Here is a 25,945-nt window from a genome sequence, read left to right on the forward strand (position 1 = left end):
ATTAATCTCCGTCGTTTCTCTGCCTACATCAACCGCACTCCTACAATCTAAAATTTCATGTTTTTCCTGCAAGGGTTAAGATTTTTTGGGGCATAGGAAGAACATGATTTTAAACTAAACTAAAACATACAATAAACATATAGTATGTAGTAACACCACCCCAGACCACAATGAGTCTTATAAAACAGCAAAAGGGCACTCGGACTCATATGGACACAAGGTGGGGGGGCACAAGTAGGAACGGTAAATTTGTGTGTGTGTAGCTGTAGCGTGGATGTGCAGTGTGGCTTTGTAAGACTATGTGGGTGTGAATGCGAACAATCAAACAATTTTATTATGGATTTACTTTTTTAGACTCTTTAACTTTTTTTCCTGATATATGTATTTATTATTATTTTCGTTTACTGCTATACAATGATAAAAGAGTCTTGAATTTTGTGACCTCTTTTTGACCTCTGTGGGCATCCTTTATTTTTGACACAACAGAAAACAACAAGCTTTACAGGCTTACTTGCAGGCCTCTGGAGAAACATAGTTCTTGGCCAGGCTTGATTTTTCATTTTCAAAAGCCACAGAATAAACATAGAATTCCATTGACTCTTTGTTTATAATGATGCCAAGGAAATTCACAGTATGACTTCTCTTGATCTTAAGGTTTTGTTGCTGAGATGCTGTTCTACAATCACTTTTGGGCTAACATGGTTGGGTTCCTGCCTGCCTGCCTGCACTTCTTCACTTGCGCCTGTCTCCACATATTTCTCCTATGAAATATGAAAATAGATCATGTTCATTCCTTCCTTTCCTTATAAACAAAGCAAAATCACCTAACCATTTACAACATATTAAGTTGAGTAATATTTGGCTACTCATCTCTGCACAGCCTACCTGCAACACAGCAGTGCTGCTGCTTTTTTGTCCTGCTGCAAAAATGGATTTTAAACTGAGCTGCCGGCTCCTCTTCATTTCTGCTGCTGCCGCGTCCTGGCTGTCTGTCTGTGAAGGCTGATTTATGGTTCTGCGTTAAATCGACGCAGTACCTACGCCGTAGGGTTACGCGGCGACGCACAAAGTACAGTGCGCGTCGCCGCGTAACCTACGTCGTAGGTACTGCGTCGATTTAACGCGGAACCATAAATCAGCCTTGAGCAGCACTGAGGAGGGGGAGGGGGGCCGGGGCTGCCGTCCCGTCTTCGTGTCTTGATGATTTGCAATTACAGGCTGAGCCTACCGTTAGTTTTTAAACTGTAAAAAGTGGGGGGGACAAAAAACATGATTTTGGGAAGTGGGGGGGACATGTCCCCCCTGTCCCCAGTGGAAATTGCGCCCTTGTATGGACATTATTTTAACCTGTGGAGGCCATAAACCATTTAGCTGGTTTCAAAAAAGAACTGAACAATGTACGAAGAGGAGTTTAGTTTAAAAGTTGAAAACTTTATTTTATTTGACAACTCTCTTTTCATATGTTTTACTCTAGTAAGAAGACAAGACAAGATATATGTCTTTAAATGGGCAGGGTACTTTGCGTTTCTCATGTGATCTCAAAGTATTTGGATAAACTCATAATCTCATGAATCCACCCAAATGTTTGGAAGTGCAGTTTTGAACCGGTCCGAGGAAGACCTGAGGACAGAGCACAATCACTACAAAACTGGACGCCCAGAGGGACTCATGCTTTATGTCATTTTCATGTGCGGCCCCATGTGGTCAGAAACGGTATTGCTACACAGAGTAGCTTTAAATTCAGATGATATCCAGATACTGTGGTTGGCAAAAACGTTCACATTCTTTCTAGCACTACACTGTAATAAACCTTGATTGATGTACATTTTGTCAGTACTTTTTCCCCAACTCAACAAAATAACACAATAATTCAAATTTTTTATTTAAAAAATTAGTATTTTATTTCCAATCAAGTAATATCATTTGCTCTGCAAGACTTAGGGTGTCATTTTAGTGAGGGAATAAATTTGCCTGAGGGACTTATTTATTTATTCAGAGAGACAAAAGTCAGAAGGAGGAAATTGGTCGTTTATGTGTTTATATTTGGTCTTATAGTGACAAACACATTGAGAATGAGCAGAGATGTTGTGAATATGAACCACAGAACCGTTACTGTACAGCTCTGCCTATAAATGCAAACAGCAGATGGCACATAATCCTTGTTGAAGACTTTCAGTAGTCCTAAACTATAATACCGTCATACCGGCACTCCCTGCATAGTACTTTCTATCGTCTTTAATGTCCTAAAAAGAAGCAGACAGACGCATTGTCTAGAAGCGTGTACCCTGGAGAAAATAAATTACATTTTACCAAACTTGAAAGTCATCTTTGAAAAAGTTTAGCTTGTTATATTTCCAATAAAGACGATAATAGCCGTTTATCAAATCTACAGATCTGACAGACGGCTTTGTCAAACATTGGTTTGAAGTCTTACATTTTATTGTCATATTATTATGTACTAATTAGGGATAGGAATGGATACGATATTATTGATACAGAGGCAATTATTGATTCTATGTATCAATTTGATTATTTCAATTTTCTGACAAAGTCAACAAGGAAACAGATATGTCAGAAAGACAGAAAGACAAAGTGGTCATTAAGGATTGTTGCATACTCAAATGTGGGAACTAGAACAACCAAAATGAAAAAAACAAGTGAATAAATTATAAAAAAGAAGAGAAAAAACAAACAACAAAAAAAGAAAACATCATCAACAGGTAATAGAAGACTGCAGTAGAGATAGCAACAGACATGTCAAGACCTGTAAACCGTATTACAACAGAAATTACGTATCTATCTCACAACGTTTCTACGGTCAATCAGGGGTGAGTGGAAGATCTGTCTTTTTTTTTTAATGAAAAAAGAAACCCCATAATTACACACATTTACTGGAACTGCCAGTTAGAGACAGACTGATTTTCTCCAATTTAAGAAAATAAGAGGGGCTTAAATCCAACGGGCATGACAGAGTGGTATCGATGACTTCCAATTAATCACAATTAATCTTCTGGCTGGCAGAGCAGTAAAAGTAAGTACATCCTCTTTGGGAGAGCCACCCCAAAAGTGCTCTATTTTTGCCCCAACTAATTCTGACAAGGTATTAAAAATATCAGTCCAATAGTTATGTAGGGATGGACAAAACCACAGCATATTAAGTTCACTGGCGACCGTTGACACCTATCACAGGTTGGGGTTATAAATGGGGTCATAAATCTTAGCCAGTCGGGCCTTAGTGTAATAGGTACGATGTAAGACCTCAAACTGAATAAGCCTGTGTCTTGCACAAATTGAAGATTTATATACACGTCTCAAAATATCTGTCCAAATTTTCCTGTGATAACTCCATTCCCAGGTCGTCCTCCCACAGTGACTTTATAAAGCCTGCTTTGCTTTTTTTTGCCTGTTTAACCTTTCCCCTCTTCTGCATTTACACTCCAGACTCATCATCACATACAACAGCATCTTACAGCAATTTGAGTACATATAATTGTAAATTGGAGCAGGATAGCAAATCCAGGGGAAAGAAAGTCAGAATTTCTTACTTTAGAAAGTAAGAACTATAAAGTCACAATGCACAATTTTGTTGGAGCAGAGATGTGTTGTCCTGCTTTTGGACACAATTATTTTATATGATCAGATATTGAGTCATCAAGATTATATTTTCCTCTACTAAAAATGCTGAAATGATCCTTTATCAGTACATTATTATTATTATTATTATTAATTATTAATTATTAATTATTATTATTATTATTAAAACAATTATAGCTTCAGCTTGGTGCACGTGGAAGTTATGAAACTCGCAATTAGAGTGAGTTTTAGTGCAGCAAGCCTTTTTTGGCAGAATATTTGCTCGCAGGTTCACCATATCAACTTAAAAGGAAACAATAATGTCAGTGTTCACAACTTGCTATGATGCTGTTCTGAATGAATTCCTGCCAGTTTTATAGCCGGGGTTGGGATGCTGGAGTTTTCTCTAATCCTCTCTGCTGTGGAGTCACTCATTTGGAATCTTTGTCTGGAGACTTCAGAGAGTTCAGCAGCCTCTGCGACTTGTATCATCTGCTACGTGTCACATGGTGTAGCCATGATGGGCGTCTGCCCTGCCCCTCGTGCCCACCTGAGGGGATTACAGTTGGCAGCCACCACTCCTCACCTGACAGGCTTCCAGAAAAGGAACCATTTGGCTGGCAGCAGAAATAGCTTCCTCCTTTTGGGGGGGGTCGGCCCCCAGTCAAGAGGAGGGAAGCTTGGCTCTTTAAGCGTTGGGCCAGTTCCCAGAAACACCAGCAGCTCAAGCCACAAGGCCCTGTGATTTTGGGCTCTTGATCAGTCACTCTAAATGCAGCTCTGAGCTTTTTTAGGTGGATAAACAGGGTTTCATTTTTATTAAACAGCTTGATACTCAGTGTCTGCTTTACACGATGCATCATGCGGCTGTGTGGTAACAACATGCTGTCGCTTCTGATTAGGTTAGAGGACAGTTTTCTGAAAAGTCATTGCTCTGTGGATGAGTGTTGCAGCTTTGAGTTATATATCATATATACCATCGATGTGGACTTTTTCTTTAAAGCAGCCCAGAAAAACACAACGTAAACATTAATCCTGCAGAAGAAAGTGCATCATACATGAGACCATGCCTTTTACACCCAGGTCTGAATTAAAATTCACAACAAAATACTTATTCATTGTAATAACTTAAGTACATTTATTGAATTCTGTGGTCTTTAAAGTGTTTGAAAAGGACCTGACGGGATGATTTCGACTCAGTCGTAAAGCACAAAGTCTGGACTGAATCATAATTATTGACATAAACTCTTGCTTTAAGGGCCACTTTAAGTTACAGACACACAGATTAGACACAGAAGGACAAACAGCGGTCTCAATAACCATCTAAAATCTGTCAAAGGGTATTTCAATTTATAGAAAGGCCTAAAATCATCAGCAGAAACCCCACAATTTAACTACAGCTTAAAAAAAATCTAACTCATGTTACTCGGGTAACACAAGTTTGGAAACAGACCATGGGAACTATTGCTGAAGATGGACAAAGCTGCAACACTCACAATGACAGCAATACCCATTCATTTATTTGTATATCTTTTTACTCAAAAGGCAAAACATCCATGCCTTTGTGTGGTTGGTATTCAATGGGCAATGTATTTATTTATTTTGTAAGACTTTGGGGATCCACTAGTCTTTATTGACAGCTTTGAGAAGGAAATGGAGGCACTGAGAGAAGGGAAAGATGTGGACCAAAGGTCCGACCCTGGAGCAGCAGTATGAGGACTGCAGCCTCCACAATCAGGTGAGATATCAACTGACCAATTTAACTGCAGGTCTCCTGAGTTGAGACTCAGCAGCACAAGGACATTTATAGCCGTTTGGAAGTACATGAGAGTTGATGCGTGAAAAGCACTCTAGGACCATATGCACTTTGCGCTGGACTTGGATCAAGTAGGCCAGGAAAGGTCACTATTCCTAGTGAATAATCTGCCAGCAGTGGAACACACTCAGGACGGGGACAGTTTTCCCCCAATAAGCCAAACTGTGTGCACGCATGCATGAGTCCACAGTGTGTGATGTTCCTGCTGAATAAATAATGCAAAGTACATATGCATTTTTCCGCTGGTCTTTAATTAAGATGCAGCACCCTGCATGGGACTAACTGCAGGTACACATGAACTAATGACTGTAAGGCCAAACGCACAGTATGTCTCCAGGTGTTAAAGCCAGTCTATGTAGAAATAGCCTCTCTGACCACTTGGTGGCACAAAGGTTTACTGTGTTGACAAAAGAGCGTTTGACAATGCTCTGTTTATGAATGGGGTTGATCCAGCGGGTCTTGTTATACCACTTTAACCACTAGAGGTGCATCATTACACAAAGACCAGACATATGAACCTTATGTGATATACGGCCCCTATGTGGTCAGTGGTACAGAGAAATTAACCTATTCATGGCTATATCAGTTAGGTGACTTTCTGTAGAACCGTCATGTGGCCTGTCCTCAGTTAGAGTGCATAATGTTACACCCAGAAATAGCACACCTCGCTGCTGATGAAAACACCAGTATTCCGGGCCGCTCGGTGGCGCAGTGGGTTATGCAGTGGGCCATATACTGAGGCTACAGTCCTCCTCCTGCAGCGGTCGCGGGTTCAAATCCAGCCCGCGGACCTTTGCTGCGTGTCTTCCCCGTTCTCTCTCTCTACCCCTTTCCAGTCTGCATCTCCAATAAATGGCCACTAAAGCCCAAAAAAACCTTAAAAAAAAAAAAAAAACACCAGTATTCCAAGAAAATGTATAGATTAGGATTGGATCCATATTTGCTGTCAAGCAAACTGCTCACTCCCCTAAAGTTTAGTAAAACATTGCCAAATTTGCAAATATTTACATCCACCACAATCCCTCGCCCTCAAGGCATTCAAAAGCACTACCGCTGTTCTACCTCAGGATGAGTTAATAATCCCAAAATGTATCATCTTGAGGTAAAAAAAATGTTCTTGATCACAGGAAGGGTAAGCAGCAGTCTGTCAAACAAGCAATATTAACGTTAGATAATAACATATTTACATTAGCAACATTAGTTTATGGGCTTTGGGTCTGTGTCTCTGTCGCATGGCATTTTTCAAACAAGTGTAATTCTTGTAACTCTCCGTATCTCATCCTGCGAGACTTCTCTTTATAACAACGAAAAAAAGAAAATATCAATGTTGAAAAAGATGGACAAAGACATCTTTGACAATTTTTTTTTCTACGAATCTGAAACTCTTTTTTTAATGCTGTTTCAAATTAATTATTCAAAACAAAAACATTTTGCATCTTTGAAGGTATATTTTCACGTATCTGAAGTGACAACGGGGGAAAACATGTCTCCTTTAAAAAAAACAAAAAAACAGAAGAAAACTTCAGAAATCACTTCTTAACTTTGATGAGTAGCAGTATGTAACTTATTGTGTTGCCTATGTTTGTAGGGTACATGTATATGATGGTTTTTGTATGCATTTGGGAGCATAAATGGCTCAAACTTCCACTGATATTAATTGAACCTAATGCGCAGCTGAGCGTGTCTTTCTGCAGGTGTGGCTGCTTTCTTTTTGATGAAGGAAAAGCAAACTGATTAGCAGGCGCAGGTAAGATCAGAGCAGTGGCTGTGTGATTAAATCAAGCCGAGTGAGTCTCGGGGAGCCGGGTAATGAAGGGACATGGCGGGTGGATGCCTTCACACCCTCCTCCCACCCGTCCTCCCACTCTCCTCCACCGAGCAGAGCTGGAGCTCAGCCTAGCCTGGGACAGGAGGTGGGGTGGAGCATGAACACACTCACAAGCATATAAGCATGTTGTTTGCCATTTTTATCATTTCACTTGACATGTGCGGACACGCAGTGTCAGAATATACGAGTGCAAACACACACGCGGCCTTTTTTATGCCCAAAAGTCAGACACACAAAGCATGAGGAGTGACAAAACGATGGAACAGTCACCACAGGATGCAAGCTCTACCCAGCCAGCCTCTACTGGAGTCAGCACAGCAAAGACACTCATTTGCACATTTTACTGCCAGATTTAATAGAGAAACGACAGAAAAACAACAGCTCTGTAAATCAACGGCAAGCCAAAACAACAATAAACCCCACAAATCTTACTTTGCAGCTGCACCGAATATAATCAGGCCAAAAGTAAGCATTAAAAGCTCTTTAAAATACTGTTGATGGCTTCTGGTTACAGGCAGTCCCCATTCTCATGCCTGGCAATGGTCTTTTATGGCGAGGGACCTAATACAAGATTTCTGTTCTAGTGCAAACACAGTGGCCATGGGCACCAAGGAACAGCTGCCGTATAATTGAATTAACATTCGCCTTCTGCTCCGGCACTCAGTGCTGTGCTGAGAAGTCATACACATCCCTCCACGAACTCCATCAACCCAGCCATGAATATGCATGCTACTGGTGATAAACATGCGTTGGGTGTATAATGTTTGTGGAGTTGCTATATGCTGTTGATTGTCTTGGGGGGAGTGACACGGTACACACCGAGACCCTGATCATTTCTGGTGCTGCGGGCCCTCCCGGGGATGAGATGGCATTCATTACATTTAAGATGTAACAGAGACATCTAGTGGATCCTTTTCTGTTAGTCATGCTGTGGTTTGGCAACATAAAATGATGTTTTTCAGCAGATGTACATCGTCTTCTGTTTGAGCATTTAATCTGCTCTTGACTTTGATTATATGAACACAAAGGTTTCATCTAAATACCGGGAATCTTCTGTCAGGTCACATGGGCTGATGTTTATTAGACTGAGTATAAAGTACATTGGAAGACTAAATTCATGCAGGAAAAATGTACACTAATATTCCCCTAAATAAAGGACATCTGTATTGAATCCTGCTCTTATTGTCAGTTATGAATAGGAGCTGGTGGGATGCTTGTGTAATTCTATTGGTCCTTACCGTTCCAACTCCACGCGCTTATGTTGAGGAGAGGGCCTGCTAGTTAATCTGGGAAATATTTCCTCTGAGGCCAATGCAACATCAGTGAAACGCCCCTTTAAACATGTTGTGTTGTGTCGCTGCAGAAATGAAGACAGCCACACTTGATCTGAGCCCTTTGAGTCCAGATTTATTGATACGGCTGTGCAGTCACAGAGCATGGTGGCACACACGGCTGCCTGGCCGGCACGTGACAGTGACACACACACACGCACACACGCACACGCACACGCACACACACGCACACACACGCACACACACACACACACACGCACGCACACACACACACACACACACACACACGCTCAATTACTCCAAGTCAGTCAGTCTATTCAGGGATGTAGTGGACAGTATCAACCTGCTGTCAGATAAAGCGCATTTCTCACGTCTTTAAAATGTGTCACTCGTTCTCTAAATGTATTTATTTGTTGTTGCTTAACTCAGTTTTATCCTGAATGTGCGTTACAGTTTTATAATCAGCAGTATCAGCAGTATCAGCTTGGATCTAAAATGACTTGTTCAGGCAGTTTACACTGTCCACTGCATCGCTCTTCTTTGTTTTGTTTTTTTATTTTAAATCTCTCTCTCTCTCTCTTTCTCTCTCTCTCTCTCTCTCTCGCAAATACTCACACACCCATCGACAGAGCAGATCACAGTGAGTTCAGAAATGCACATTAAGTATTTTGTGACGCACACATTCGCACTTACATACCCTTTACATACGTACGACCCAGAAAGGTTGAGATCAGTCATTACAGAGTGATTCAGACAAAACAAGGAAACGAAGCATTAAACCAACAACAATAACCTGTTTCATTGTCACTAATATGAAAAAACGATGTTTAGAAGTCTTAACGTGTCTGCAAATACAGCTGCATTTCCTAATATGGTCGACATAGAGTCCTGTTAAATGTTCATAAAGTAGGCCATCACAGTAGCAAATGGAAGGTCGAGCAGACTACAAGACTACGCGTGTTGGTCCCTTGGTGCAGAAAATATGATCTCCTTCACCAAGTGTCAGGCAGCCTATTCTGAGAACGATTGAAATCTTAAGCTTAAGACTGTTGCACTTTAAATGGACAGTTTTGACGTTGAAATAAAACAAAACAAAGAAACAAACAAAAAAAAAGACAGAAAAGAGCGAGTTAAAGTGAAAAAAGGACAACATCTTCACATGTTGAGGACATACCGAGCTTAAAACCGGAGAAAGCGGTACAATGGAAGAAACAAAAATACACTAAACAGCAAAGAACAGCTAGAAAATACACTTCTGTGATTGAAAATCAGCAAAATATAGCATTAAATATACCAATATAAATACTATAAACTGCAACATGAAAGCGCTGACCTTTCAGACATTTCTGATGATTCCTTAGTTGTGATACATTGTCAGAAGACACTCGCTAGTTTGACTGTACCTGGATAAGCATAGGTTCAAATGACATCACTAAATTAGGTACAGGTGGAAGGTGTGACGTGAAAAGTACAGATAGAGGCACACATTCAGCCAGCTGGCTTGCTAACCACCGACTGTCTCTTCTAGGTAGAGCGTAGCATGACGTTTCAGTGCATGAGAAACCGCTATATCCCACCATGGTCGTGTTACAATGACAAAAACATAAATAAATTAAAAAAATGGGCAGGGTGGGATTAGGGAAGCATAATGGCATGTTTCTCAACATTTTAACGCTTTTTTCAGTCATTTAAAAAAAAAACATGGGGGGGAAGTTAAAAAAAAGTATGGTTTTAGGAACATAAATGTCCAACAATATGCAAATACTGCCAAAAAATAAATAAATTATGTCCTTCAAATGATACATTTTAAGTATATAGTGAGAGCTGAGCCAGCATCCCATGGGTTAGTTATATTACATATGCACAGTAAGCAACAACTGCGTCGTCTATACACAACATTACAAGCCTTGAAAACATGGCAAACAACCAGGAGGCAGATACAGTTCGAAGTCGCAGCCTCTGAAGCATCACAGAAAACATGATGGGATTCGGCCAGCTAAGAGGTGTACGAGCGCACTGTAAACACACTGATTAAACATCACGCTGACGAGCAAATTTCTGCGACAAAACTGCACTGCAAAAGAAAAGAAGAGAAGATTTTCTTCAGCAATAATATTGACTTTTTGCTACAGCTTAATATACATTAGAAGGCATCAAGAAGTGTGACGATATTAGACACATCTAGTAGGACATAAATGCAAAATTGCAGACAGTTATACAAAAAAAAAGTCATATTTTACAAGAGAAAACTTAAATGCATTTGCAGGTGTGATATGTTTGAATTGCAAAAAAGCTGCTTTCTAATTTTTAGACATTTTTCACAACAGCTATCTTACATTTTATCTCCAAAATATTCTCCTTACTGGACTGTGGTTGGATTTCTTTCCCCACCTCAGATCTTTACATGAACAAACTTTCAATAGACTCAGTAAAGAGGACAAAAACACTCAAAATAATATGTACCTGGTTGCAGGGAACTCAAATGCATTGGAACTGCACAATGTGAGAGGAAAGTACTATGAGATAAAAACACACCACAACATGTGGTGCTGAAATTGAAGCTTCAGCTTCCCAAAGCAGAAGAAAAAAGGTTTCTAAATTAGAGTGGAGTTGTTTAAGGATTGCTTGATAATAAAACAAGAGTGGTGAGTCAAACCTCAGTGTACTGTACATACAGATATTTTACATGCTGTGCAGCAGTAGTATAAGTTCCTCTGATCATGCGTCTGTTCTGAATATTACACAGGCCTCCATCCGCATCCTTCTCATTCATTATCTAAACTAATGCATCTAAGAATTTGATTTGTACAACATCTATATATCTGTGGTCGAGTTAAACATACAACAAAGAGCAAATTAAAAATGGAATTACAAAAAGACACAGCATCCAATAAAAACTCCTCTTTCACCCTTGATGCTGCTGTTTAAAGTGATTCAATCTTCACAAGTGAGCAGGAGGGAGAGAATAATGCACATGATTCTGCATACATGGTGAAAAATGGATAAACGTGGTAAAAGCTAAAGAAAAGCTTTTAACAGTTGCGCACAAAAAAGGACAAATGTAAGCGTTGGTGTCAGTTTCTCTGTGGCCTCTAGAGGGCGACATAGTCCAGCTAATGGCCTTTCCTCCAAAAAGTCCCACACAGCAGGTTCACGTGGGCATGATGCTCCCCTGCGCGGTTAGTCCATCACTAACTCTGCTCAGGTGAAATAGATAAGAGGAATCATTTAGGAGATGAAAAAAAATGAAAAAAAGATAAATTAGAGTAATTTACTTTTTTTTATTAGTTATTACAATGATGATCTCCACTAAGGAGCAATTTGTTTGAGGGTTCAGGATTGAACTCACCACTCATTCCTTTGTTGCTGTTTTCTTCGACATCTGGAGTTTCAGCACCTTCTGACAGCTCTCCTGAAAAATCACAATGTTTTCAATTACAAAGTTTAAGTGGTGTATCGATTTCTCTGATATCTTTAATGGCATGAAAAATTCTATAATAAATCAGAACTGAGACGCTTTCAAAGTTTTTGAGTAGGGAAGTGTACAACCAACATCAATTAGATTCAAACTGCAGGTGCATTAAATGTGGAAACTGCCTATTGACAGTGTCCATCCATTAAGTTCCGCTTGTCCAAGGTCGGGTCATGATCATACATTGACATAATGGTGTCTGAAATTAATTTGCAACCCGCAAACAGGTTTTCAATTATGAGATGGAGCCAGCTGATTCAATATCTGGGGTGGTGGTTCCAGCTTTTGAAAAGCTGGACCAAGGAGCGTGCTTCAAGATCACTGGAATCATACTCATCAGGCCTCCGTGGTAAAGTCTATGCAGGGGTCTTGGTCGATAGTTGAACGTCAGGTTCAGGGGGAGCGATGCAGGCTCTTCCTTGGAGCAATGGACCAGCTCGATACCCTCGCTGTAAGAGTTTGCCAAGTCTGCACGTGCTTCGTAAAGTTGACGAGGGGTGATCCAGGGGTTTGGGGTACTGTTGCCTATTCGGGGGGGTTTAGAGTGGTCTACTGGTTTCCTCCCTGGGAGGCCTTTCAGGCATGTCCAGTAGGGATGAGGCCTTGAGTCAGGATTAGGAGACACTATATGTTTCTTAGCTGGCATGGGAATGCCTTGGTGTCCTCCTATACTGGAGGAGCTGGAGATCTGGGCCTCTCTGCTTAGGCTGCTTCCCCCGTGACCCCAATTCGGACAATTGGAAGTCAATGAATGGAGGGCTAGTATAACTATCCAATACAAAAGTGACCCATGATTGTTTTAGATGGCAAAAATGAACAATTTTTTGTTGTCCCTATGTTAGGTGTTCAGCTGGGGGGCTCACCTGTCTGCCCTTAACAATAATCAATAAGAACAACAACAATAATCCGTCTTTCATATCTTAAGCAGGTAAGACACACAAAAAAGAAAAAGAATATTCCTTTAATGCACTTGAGCCAAGAATAACCCATCAGGTAAAATAGCGCTTAAGGCCCTTAAAGTAGCTACACAGGCTTATTTTGTATGAAAAAGTGATGAATGCATGTACTGCACATATATAAAATATAAAATGAAAAATGCTTTTTTGATATGTTTTGCAAACAGCCCCTTCTGTAGGATGTACCATTCTGCAGTGAGGGATTCTGGTGTGCAGGGTTCCTGGGCTGCGCTCCCGCGTCTGGTTCCCCTGTGCTCCCATCCTGTGGTCTGCTGACCTCTGCTTGCTCAGACACTCCTTCCTCCAACTTGTTCTCCTTCGGTTCAGATTCTTTGTGGGCATCTTGGGGCTCCATAGTCTCTTCCCGCTGAGCTCGCTCTTCCGCTTCCTTTTTAGCTCTCTCCTCCGCCTCTGAGGTCACAAGGACACGGACACTATTTAATACGTGTGATTTATGGGCTCATGCTCTTAAGTTCACATCTTCTCAGTTCTCTGTGAAGGTTAAAGGATGTGTTGTTTTCAGTGTAAGACCTAGTAAGTCTTCCCTTTTTTTTAACAGGTGGTGGTTTACTCAGCATGAAAGATTTTTGACCACTTGGTGGCAGTAAAAGAAAGCTGTAAACATTCAGATTTCTGAACGAGAGGAGACAAAGGTCTCCTTTTCGTTCATGTTTGTTTCATCTGCTGAGAAAGCCTCTGGGATGGGAGGTGAAATGTCCTCAGCGACTCTAAGGAAGTGCTGCTGGCGCTCTTTAAGGACTTATAATTACTGTTACCTAGATGACAGAATCTACACAGCCTGTAGCAGCATTCTTTATCTTTTGTTGGGCGTGCACAACTTAGTACCGGCTTATTGGTACCTACAACAGGTTTAGAGAGACATTGGAATGTATTTTATGTAATCGTTTCACTCATACATTAATAATAATAATCAATAATAATAATAATAATCACTTTATTCGTCAGTATTCATGGAAACAGACTAAAATGTGTCCTCTGTTTTTAACCCATCACTAGTTAGACTAGTAGCAGTAGGCTGCCTTTTTATTCTGGCTCCCGGGGAGCAATTAGTGTTAAGGGCCTTGCTCAGGGACCCAAGGTGGTTCATCTTGGTTGCCATAATGTCTAATAACAATTCGTTCAAGCTCTTCTCCTGCTCACCATGAAATTGAGAAATCAATATGCAGTTGATTTTTGGAAACTGAAAAACAACCTGAACGATGCTAAACCACAGTTTAATCCCCCTCGGAGTAAGTGGACCTTGAGTTTTATATACCTATTTCTTCTTCTCTGGTGGATGTTACAGCCTGTTTGGGCAGCTTAGATTTACCATGGCCATGAATCTCAACCTTCTTACCCGTGTTATAGGTTGTACTGTACCTTTAGCAGCCTGGGCTTTCCATCTCTCTCTGTTTTGATAAACCTCCTCATTCCACAAGGCTTTGAAGTTCTTAATGTCCGCCGTCAGCAGAGGGCTTTGGCCTGATGAACCGCTGTCCGAGCCGATGCTCTTCACACTGTGTCTCTTACTTTCATCTGAGCCAATACTGTTCAGACTGAAGACAAACAAAACAAAGACAAAAAGATAGAGGAAGGAAGTTAAAATTCATTCAAGGCTAAGAGTTTACTGGTACCCCATGCAAGTTTTCTGGCACAGCAGTGATTAGAACTGATTAGCATTCAGGTCACTTTTCCCATGTTCTCATCATTGTTTATTGTTAGCAGGCTAATACTTGTAATTTTCTATTGCTGCTGGTGCTAATCAGAAAGTAAAGCCGAGGCTGATGTTAATAAACTGCTAATTAGTTTTACAACCTATTTTTGTGACATGAATTAGATGTGACAACGGAGCCCATGGAAAAGTTAAAGGGCAACTTTAGCTGGTTTACACAAAACCATCTTGATGCCTCATAATGTGTTCCAGTTGTACTCGGAAGTTGGATTGTACATCCTCTGAAGACAGAATACCAACATGGAAAGTTGGAGAATCCTAGTAGCATGACTTCATCAACTAAGTAAACACTAATTTACTGTTAATAGCAGTAAATTTAATAGCAGTGTCTTAATTGTTTTCACACTAAGACATGCATAGCACACTGTTCAAGTTTCAAGGACATGTTGCTGCGCTGTTTGTGTGCGCAGAGTTATGGCTACATCAGCCCGACATTTGCAAATGTTTGATTTCCAGATTTACAACTAGAGCTGACCTCCGCTGGCATGTGATGTCATTCCGAGTTTTGAAATCCGAGTTCTGACCTCGAATTGAAATCGGTTTACGTTGAGATACATTGTGGGAAATGTGCAAAAAAGTTGAGTTTGACTTAGACTAGGGGTCAAAAAGGCAGACTCTCTCTGACTCCAATGTTGACTATTCCTTTTACGTTACAATAAATGAAGCTGTAAAAATAAAGATTGAACATCATCTCCAGCATGTTTGCAGTGGCTCAGCTACATTGCCACACACCTCTCTCCTTTTATGAGTTCACCAACGATATTCCAAATAACATGAAGACTACATTACTGATGAGACATTTAAGAAAGATAAACAAAAACCAAAAGAAATGTTAACATTGAGAAATTACAAGAAAAACCAAGACGTTTTGAAAGTCAGTAGGATTCATCATCTGGGGAAGATAAATGCCGGCACGCACCGTTACCTTAATCAACTGGCTCATTGTTCTGCTGGGACAAACCTTGTAGACACTTTAACTCAGGGGTTCTTAACCTTTCTGACCTTGGGGCCCAATTTTTTCAGTACAGAGTGGCCCGAGGCCCATTAAATATAAACACTGTATAGCAGCGAAGGTCCAGAACATCATAATAAATATATATATATATATATATACATATATATATATATTCAAGTAGCCTCATAGTTGTATCAACATCTGCATCTGACTGTTATATTAAAAAAGTACATATTTGCCCATTAACATGTGTAACTTCAATTACACATTTTTTTCTCTTAAAAATAAAATAAATAAATAAGATTTTATTTTATTTTTCAAATGCTATCTTATTTTATTTCTTTACCAGCAGTTTGAATTTCCCCTTTTCTTTGTTAATTGTCTCAACACATTTTTATAATAAATTAATATAAACACATCTTAGCAATTTAAAAGTTTTGCAGTTTTTCTTTCTTCCCCTTAATCTTATGCCCCCACTTTCTGTCGTTCAGTGAGAGAACTGAGCTCTAATTTCTCCTGCCAGGACTTTAAATCTGGGCTGGATGGTGTCAGGTTCTCATGCACATGAGAAGGTGCTCATATTTAGTTTTAATTATGTTCATTGTGGAGAAAGCTGCTTCACAGCTGTATGTGGACCCAAACATGTTTAAGATGGTCAGCTTATTTTCTGTGACTTCAGTTCAGACTTGAGTGGATATGTTTGATGAAAAACTTTGTGTTTTGTTTCAGTGGCGTTTTACTTTCGCACTTTGAACGCCACGGTCTCTGAACGTATGAGACACTGGTTTTGTCCCAGTGGGAAGACTGAACCAGGATGAATCTGTCCATTCCGGGTTGAACTTCCCTTTCCACCTGTTAGGCTTCTCATCTCTGTAAGAGTCAAGCTAATTACTTACTAAGTAATTTACTAAGTTTTATTTACATTAATAAATTGTCAGGACTGCGCGTGTCGGATTTCATCCGAGCCTGATCAGCTGAGACGGCCGGGCAGAACCCGCAGCTCTCTGGCCGCTGCAGCAGAGTCACTTTCCGATGCTTTTGCGAGCCCGAACAACAGTCCAGTCCAGCAGACACATCTACATGTACAATCCTTCAGCAGTAAGGATGGAGCCCACCGCCCGAGCGGCACCGACCTCCCCGGCTGCGCGGACGAGTCAGGATAAATGATCGCTCGCTCTGGGCGCAGACCCAAGTAATCGATCCCTACTCTGTGCAAAATGAAGGATTTTCTCTATAAATACACACCATTTATCTTACTATTACACCTAGAGCTAGCTGAGGGTCTTCTTCTCCTCATTTGGTCGGGAGTTGCTATGCAGTCCCGCGGCCCCCGCGGCCCACAAGTACAAAACTGAATTTTTTTCGCGGCCCACTAGATGGCGCTCGCGGCCCAAGTGTGGGCCGCGGCCCTATGGTTAAGAATCACTGCTTTAACTGATCTACTCCCTGCATCCTTACAGTAAAGATAAAGTCATTATTTCAGTTTCATGAAGATACAAATGTTTGTACATGTAAGATTTAGCTGCATTAAAGGAAGACAGGTGGATGAACGCCGGCAGACAGAGAGGAGCACGTACAGCTACAGATGATTGAAAGCAGCTATAAATGCTGTGAATGAGCAGAGCAAGAGAAGCCATGAGCACCCAGGTGTGTGTGATGGCAGCAACACCATCAGAGGTTTGCAATAGGTTTGCTTCAGCTGGAAGCTCAGTGAGTAATGCTAATGATAGCCGTTTAAGGGAAAGGCGAGGCTGATATTGATATCCAGGTGTAGAGGAGATGCAGAGGCAGACTACCAGAGCACTGCTTGATTATCCTCTTTTTTTCAACCCATCTCTGGGTATGTTCAATATAAGATACATAATAATAATTATAATTCAGATGTACCTTACATATGGGTACATATGTACTTTCAAAGCCTTACACATATCTGATTTAGAATAGGTGCAGAGTAAACGTATCAACCCTGTGGAGACTAAATCTTCTGCTTCTGTCACTCCAGTTCTAAGGTTCATTCTTGTTCAGAGACGGAGGGCTGAACTTGACTAGCATCTCTAAAATGTCAATTTCAAGGTGTGTGGCTTTGCCCCGATGAAAGGTGAAGACGCTTCCATGCACAGAAATGGATTACTCATGGGAGACTCATCTGCTGTTCTCGGTACTTCCATTAGTTATGCTGTTGTGGCAGAAGAACTGGTTTAATCGTGTTATTGCACGACCGGATGCTCCAAAAGGTTTGAGAGGTGAAGGGTGGAAAACTGGAAATTTTCCATCCTTTATTAACCAGTCTGGTTGATTAAAATGTATTCATATTAAAATGCAGCCACATATTTCCTTATGCTCAGCTCACCTCGTCCAGCATGTAAAGATCCACACTTTTGTTTCTGGGATATGAAAACTAGTACTCACCTTGAGCGTCTAAAGGCGGCAAGGCCTGAGTGAGAGGCCTCTTCGATGAGTGGCGTGACAATACGCTCCATCATGTCTGTTAGCACAGTAAAGGTGGGCACCACGATAAAGTCTATGAACCCTGGAAACAAAAATATCAGCAAGATTTTGTCAGAAGCATTTCTCAGAAAACTCATATTGAACGCTGCAGAAACTATAATAACCTCTTACACAATAATTATTAGTTAATGGCATGGTTTAACTTCAGAAATATCCACATCACATGGATATTTCTTGCTATTTTGATACACTTTAAAAAATGTGATCTTCTGAAATGGTTATTCAAGATAGAGGTGATGTGATTTGAGAAAGACCCTGAGGATACTGTTTTTTTTAATTCATTCATTTAACCAAAAATAGCCACATATCTTACAGCACTTTGACAAAACTCTAGCTTGGCCTCAGAGTTTTTGCACTGCTCTTTTTAACAGAGATGAATCTGTGATGGTGGCGACACTTCTGTTGAGAAGGTTCCACTTGCAAAAAGACTTCATTGCAAATTGACACTCACCGATCTGGGACTGCGCCACCATGGTGGACTTCCTGTCGCAGAGCGGAGAAAACGCCAGCCCAAGCTCAGCTTCTTTGTCCCCCTGGAAACACAATGATATCCTCACACAAAAACAACTCAATTCAGGTATTATATACGGTAAAGAATATCACACCCCTCCCTTTGGCAACAAATACACACATTAACCCCCACGTGTAACGCGTTCACAGTTATATCATAAGAAAGAGCTTTAGAGCCTCAAATGTGCTACATGTTTTACTTCATTTTACTTCTTTTTTTTTATCACAAACAGATGAGATGTACAACTGAGGGACAATGTTCTTTGGGGAAAAGGTTTTTATCAGCAATTCACATCCCGAGAGACAAACAACTTATGGAAGCAGCCACAACAACAATATCGCTGTTAATGGGTACAATGTGGGTTAATAATGGAGGAGATGAAAGCAATGTGACACCACTTGAAGCTCTGTCCATTTGGTGACATTTACAAATACATGATCTATTATTCATAACCCGAGTGCATTGTTTTATTAAAGAGGACATGTTGTACTTTTACATTTTCTACAATGTCTTTTTTAAACAGTACATAGGAGTATGACTCAGACAACTCACATTTAAAGTTTTTGGAAAGTAATTTTTGTGCCACAGCATTTTATTAAAGCAGTTATTCACAATATATTTAAATATTTTTTTCCTTGTTTGACTCCAACTGTGTGGAAAAAAGTACCACAAAGTGTAAGATAATTTTACTGTTCTGTACTGCTGTTTCTCATTTCTCAGCTCTCAATTATCATAGGAAATCTTTAAAAATCTCCAACTGATAAATTGATATCTGACAAACTGCTAAAGGTTTAATTCATTCACGACAAACTAAATGTTCTTGACAACTGCGCAAACTGCAAACACATGGACAACCCTAGTACAGTCACTGTATACTACTAGGAGTTCCAGGTTGGGGGCCGTGGAGTTTCGAATTGATACATAATACCATTGTTTAGTGGGACACTAAACCTCCCTGTTAACCCCAACTGTTAGGCTTTTTTGGGGGGTTTTCAACCTTGTTCCATTTTTGAGGGCCATCTTGAAATATGAGAAAATACCAAAAATACAATACTTCTAAGCCTCATGGAGGCATTTACTATCAGCATTGAATCAGTTATATTCTCTGCTATAAGTAAATAAAGATTTCCATGAATAAAATTAGCACTGTTTTTGTGCTATGATTTATGTATTGCCAAGAAGCATTTTTACAACAAAGAAATACAACACAAATTCCCTTACTTTTTGTGCCTTATGTACAGTATACACACACATATATATATATATATGTATATATATACATATACAGGGCGCAGCCACAGCTAACGTTAGCAGCAAAGATGTTAGCAATGTATCAAGCCACAGCAACTACAACTAAACTGGAGGAGAGCACCACGCGCTGCATGAATTTTATTTACACATTTCAAATTCCAGGGCAGCACGGTGGCTTAGTGGTTAGCACTGTTGCCTCACAGCAAGAAGGTCCCCGGTTCGACTCCCAGGCCCAGCAGGGGCCTTTCTGTGTGGAGTTTGCATGTTCTCCCCGTGCTTGCGTGGGTTTTCTCCGGGTACTCCGGCTTCCTCCCACAGTCCAAAAACATGCATACTAGGTTAATTGGTGATTCTAAATTGCCCGTAGGTGTGAGCGTGAGTGTGGTTGTGAGCATGGTTTGTGTGTCTATATGTGGCCCTGCGATGGACTGGTGACCTGTCCAGGGTGTAACCCCCGCCTCTCACCTAAAATGAGCTGGGATAGGCTCCAGCAGACCCCCGTGACCCCGCAAGGGATAAAGCGGGTAAGATAATGAATGAATGAAAGTGCTTAAAGTGTCAGGTCTCAAGCCTGAGCCGGACCCCCGTGAGGTACAATCTCTCTGACGCCACTGCACGGTCTGCACTGCCACCGTCATTCATCAATAGCTGATATAAAAACATGGGCTGAATACTGATTACTGAAAACCTGGAAGAAATGAACACCAAATACACAAATATAAAAAAATGGACCATGTGGTCTGTTAATAATACATCCAAAAAGGCATAGTCCTTGAAATTTAGGAGCGATGCATGAACTTAAAGCGACTTTCATGGATTTTTCTGCTAGACGATGCAAAGCCACATTCGGCAGAGATTAAAAAGACATAGCTTAAGAGGGAAAGGGTTCTGGACAGGCCACTCTGCAGTCTTGACCTGTCCCAAATAGAAAACATGTAGAGGATTTTAAAATGAAAAATGTGCCGATGACCGCGTACTGTTTCACATCACATGACGCAGAAGGAATGAGACAAAACAGCTGAAATACTTCACTGCTCTGCATCCTGAAAGACAGATCGCCTCGTTTGTGAGAAGTAATCCGTAGGCTACAATATTTGTCATCTTAAGTTGTTCCTGTCTGAAAGAGTCAAAGTAATTTTAAGACTCGGAGTGTTTTTTTTATTTTACCTAATGACTGCCGACCCCGCCACGTGAACCAGCTTACCTGTCTGAAGAACTCCTCCAGCAGGGAGGTTGTCCAGCGATGGTGGAGATCCCAGCTCTTGGCCGGATGGCTGATGTCAGCCGTGTGCAACAACAGGGACAGAGCTTTGGGCTTGTCGATGCTAAAAAGCAGAACAGAAACACAAATTAAAAATTTCATACCCGAGAGAGTTCTCCCTTTGATGTTTTCTTGAGTCCTCAAATAAACTGGCTTTTTCTTTCTTTAGTGTGTTTGCATAAAAAAGATCAGATCTGCATCAGTAATTCTCATTCTTACAAAAATATTCAGCAGACTTAAATTGGTTGTGATGGTGCTGAAGTTTTGGAGAAGCTACATTTGTGATTCGTTGTTGGATAACGACATCACAACAATCCCAGAATTAATTACTGTGTAAAGGTTTTACAAATCATCAACCGAGAGAGGTGTCTGACGAATCCTCAAGTCTTTCTTTTTACAGTTTTCTATTCACATTAAGATAATATTGTTAGAAATGTTGGTCATTCTAATTCACTTCAATTTCATTTATGTTTATAAATTCACACTAAAAGTAATCTCGGGACAATTTAGGGAGAAAGCAAATAAGTAAAGTCCAATATTTATGTTAAATACAATCCAATTCAATCCACTTACAATCAAGTAATATACCAATGAAATCCAATTTGTTATGACCATAACTTTAATCATGTAGAGGAAATCTAATATTGTAACAGCGCTAGTTGAGTCTTTGCCAAACTCCTGGCAAAAAACGTCAACAAACAACTTAACTACTTCATGAAGACGCTGAAAACAAATCTGAACCAAGGTTACAAAAACATAGTGGTCTGCACATGCAGCTACTGACAGTGAGTTATAAAAGAAGAAAAAGAAAAAGAAGTCTGCTTCTCCTGCTTAAGTGTTGAAAGCTTTCTGCCCACAAGAATTGACAGAAAAAAACACAAAAAAGCACAATATGAAAGCCCAAAAGACGTGTCACAAGTTTATTGGTAACAACAGGAAACTATGCGAACATGCTGTTTCAAGACAGCTTTGGGAAAAAAAAAGTGAATCCATCCTATGTTTGCAACATGTGCTCAGGAATGGATAAAATGACTGTGACAAGACTGAGGTTTGGGTTTAAACCCACCACTGATGCAGATCATTAATTGTAGATACATGTAAATAAAACACTTGAAATCTGAATGTGCGAGTCATTAATTTATGACTCTTTACATAGAAGATACAAGAAGAAAGGAATCGATTTTTAGTGCCTTCGCTGAACATTTTTTTTAAATTTAGGTCAGACAGTCTAAACTATTATAGAGTTTGAAATAACACATTAAAAACAGCTGAGAGGTAAACAAAGTTCATAGCAGCAGTTTCACTGGTAGCAGGTGAGGGTAAAAAGGAGAATCTACCAAAAGATGAGCAGGAATGGTGGTGGCAACTGCTTTTTGGTAAAACTCCATAAGAAAATCATCAATTATTTAAAAAGTGCCAATTTTTAATGAACATCAGCAATGGAGGATGTTTTGCAAAGACTTTGGACATCTGGAGAAATCTCAGTTTGTAAAAGCCAAGGCTGCAAACCACAGCTGAATGTGCTCGGCTCCTGAACTCTCGGACAGAACTGCTGGTGAAACCGCACGGCATCGTGATCAATATAGTCTCAAGGTTTTAGGAGAAACTTAGAAAACCACTGTGAACCAGCACATTCCACCATCGCATCCAAAGATGCCGCTGAAACTACATGGAAGAAGGTTTACGTAAAGTCATGGAAACACTGCTGTTCTCTGGACATGAACTCAGCTCAGCTGGAGAGAGAAGTGGACGTGATTGATTTTGATTTTAAGGAACGAAGATGGGGTTATATGTGCCTAAAAAGTTACATTTGCCGATTTTAGCTCTGAGGGTCCCCCTGTATGTGTGGAGTACATTTCACAAGTCCAAGATTTATTCATGTGTGCTTGCGCTCTTGTTTTCCCTTCCAGAATTTCTTTGTTGAGTCTCATTCATGAAAAAACGTATACAAGCTTTAGTAGGATTTTTTTTTTTGAATACAAGCCCAGACGACATTTTCCTGGGACTTGAAGACGTTCATTACCTGATTACTGGGAAATTATACAAAAGTTCATGAGATTTATGTAATCAGCCAGGCACTGATTTATTGAGGCACCTTTAAAGTAACAGATGCTGAAATACATAACGACACCTATTTCCATGTCAAGATGCATGTTGCTCAAATAGAAAAACTCAAAGACAAAAGTGTATCCAAGAAGAAGGAAGGCGGAAAAAAAGAAAAGAAGATCCACTTTAATCAAGCTGCCTCGATTAGGCTAATCATGTGTGTCGTCACACTTCATTAGAAATGGTGTGGGAGATATATATCACAACCTGCTGTTTGTTGGACTGGCGCATGAACGGACAGGCCGACATGTAAAAGAGGCAGACAGTCATGTATACGCACGCATGCAAACACATGCCCACACAGCGCAAGGTTAAACAGAGGTGAGAATGACTAGCTCACATTTCCGCTTGTTTCATTTGTGGCAAATTGAGTCCTGCAGCGCTCTGCAAGCAGGCCTGCAGTGGCTGGTTTGAATTACTTCACATTAGAATCTACTCAGCATTGCTGCTTCCTGCAGACTGCAATCCCTTATTTATGTGCGTGTGTACGTACTATAGCGGGCCAATTACCTTGCAGCCAGTACTTTTTTGTTTTTGAGGTATATTCCCACATCCAGGAGGCATAATGTCTAATATCTGCTCATAGACGGCTGTATATCGTCACATTGGTGGCGTCTATGCAGCTTCCAGATCCTGACAAATGCTGGGTAATATCACAATGAAAGGAAAACCCCGAAGGTCAAAACATTCCTGGTCTACTGCTCTGGTCAGTGCCGCGGCTACAGCAGCAGTGGTGACTCCTCATGTTATATGATAGTTTGCTTGATGGCTCTTTTATTTCTGTCCTCTTCTTCTGCACATGTGTCTGCATGTGCAGAAGTGAGCAGTCAGAGGAGGATGCTGTGTTAAAGAAAAAACAAGTATGCAAAAAGTTTTAATTGGAAGTAGAAGATAACACGGACACCCACACACCTCGCCTGTCCTTGAGAAAGTTTTAAAATGACACAGTGGGCAAAAAAACGCTTTTATTATTTAACCAGACACGACAGGACATCCGTAGATGGTCTTCGTCTGTCTTTACTGGCTGGAGCTCTTGTGTTATATTAGTGCTAGATAATATTTGACAAGAGATCATAATGTTTTGACTGACTGGCGTGGAACACATGGTATAAGTAATCTAGCTTGTACTGCTACTCCTGGCTACATCCTGACATTTTAATGACCTGTCTGTGATATATTTCTGGTGAAAATACCACACAGATGAAGCAAAAAGCCCTCTTTTCAACCACCTCATCATAGCAGATGATTTGACAGGTTGAGGTTAGCGTTTAAACTCTAACTTGATCATTTTTATAGTTTCACAGTAATCAAAACTGTTCACCGGATGACATTTTCAGACTTCAAATGCAGAGCTGAGCCCGTAGAGTAGGTGGTTTGTTCAGACACTTCAGGATTTACATTTTTTTTTCATTATGTCACATTTATTATTGCACTTTTGTCTTTGTGAGGGGAAATTCATGGATATGAAAATAGACAAATTTTCTTCGAGTTTCCATTAAATGGCAAGAGGGCTTTTTGCATTTTTATATGTCTTTATAATGTGGTTCCAATAAAAAACAAAGTTATTGCGGTCAGCTCTGTGCTCAAAGATCCACTACATAATCTGGCAAGATTGAAGAATAAAATATCCCCACACACACATATATGTATATATATATATATATATATATATATATATATATATATATATATATATATATATATATATATATATATATATATATATATATATATATATATATATATATATATATATATATATATATATATATATGTCTGTATATATAAACTAGGGCTGGGCGATATATCGAGATTTTAATATATATCGATATATTTTCAAACACGATATGGTACGAGACAATATCGTTTATATCGATTTAAAAAAAAAAAAAAATTTTTTTTTTTTTTTTTACATTTTTTTTTAATGATTTTAATATACCTTATTTTGTGACAAATTGACTTGAATGTTTTATTTGAGATTTGCACAAATGTTTTGTTATTTGCACAACTGTCAACCTCATTGGAAAAGTCTGCCTGTTACTGTCTACATTGTATTAATTGCACAGTGTATTTTAATTGAATTGTTATGCAGGAAAGGGATATTTGTTTTATTTTATTCAAGAAGCATTTTTATTCTATATATGCACGCATTTTATTTTTATTTCATTTGTTTTATACATTTTGATATTGTGCAGACCTCTGTTAATAAAGGAACCTGTGTGATATTTGGCACGAGGCATTGTGTCAAAACTGACTGTTTTTTTAAGGGTTTGCCTCAGAAAAAAATGAAGCTAACAGAGATGCTATGCTATAATGCTTTGGGGGAAACCCCAATTAAGGCACAGAAAAAATATCGAGATATATATCGAGTATCGCCATTTAGCTAGAAAATATCGAGATATGACTTTTGGTCCATATCGCCCAGCCCTAATATAAACAGTACTAAACAGTACGGACCGAAAGTTTGGACACACTTGCCAATTTGTGAGAAGGATAACATTCATATCTGATGAACTTTTTGAAAAAAACTGTACATAATATGAGTGCACAGTGATTAAGCATCTTTTCACAACAATCTATATGTAACCTGTGATAGCAGAGTTTAAGTCTCTTGCTTGTTTTCTCTTTTCTCAACAGCTGTAGGAGGACTATATAGCAAACCCACCAACATTATTTACCACAAG

At 39.9% G+C, this 25,945-nt stretch overlaps 1 protein-coding gene across 6 annotated transcripts in view; it reads right to left on the minus strand.

Moving 5' to 3' along the window:
* Nucleotides 1-8,613: 8,613 nt before the first annotated feature.
* The window catches only part of pde1cb (phosphodiesterase 1C, calmodulin-dependent b), a 129,228-nt gene continuing 111,896 nt past the window's right edge, over nucleotides 8,614-25,945 (minus strand). For all 6 annotated transcript variants that reach the window (XM_061732539.1, XM_061732544.1, XM_061732543.1 and 3 more), the window contains 7 exons: nucleotides 21,099-21,219; nucleotides 18,584-18,665; nucleotides 18,034-18,154; nucleotides 14,318-14,493; nucleotides 13,124-13,348; nucleotides 11,859-11,921; nucleotides 8,614-11,706 (listed from right to left, as the gene is read on the minus strand). In XM_061732539.1, coding sequence (XP_061588523.1) covers nucleotides 11,690-11,706; nucleotides 11,859-11,921; nucleotides 13,124-13,348; nucleotides 14,318-14,493; nucleotides 18,034-18,154; nucleotides 18,584-18,665; nucleotides 21,099-21,219 — 805 coding nt within the window. In that variant the 3' untranslated portion in view covers nucleotides 8,614-11,689. The remainder of the gene's footprint in view (nucleotides 11,707-11,858; nucleotides 11,922-13,123; nucleotides 13,349-14,317; nucleotides 14,494-18,033; nucleotides 18,155-18,583; nucleotides 18,666-21,098; nucleotides 21,220-25,945) is intronic.

Source organism: Cololabis saira, chromosome 10, assembly GCF_033807715.1.
Source record: "Cololabis saira isolate AMF1-May2022 chromosome 10, fColSai1.1, whole genome shotgun sequence".
NCBI classification, from domain to species: domain Eukaryota; kingdom Metazoa; phylum Chordata; class Actinopteri; order Beloniformes; family Belonidae; genus Cololabis; species Cololabis saira.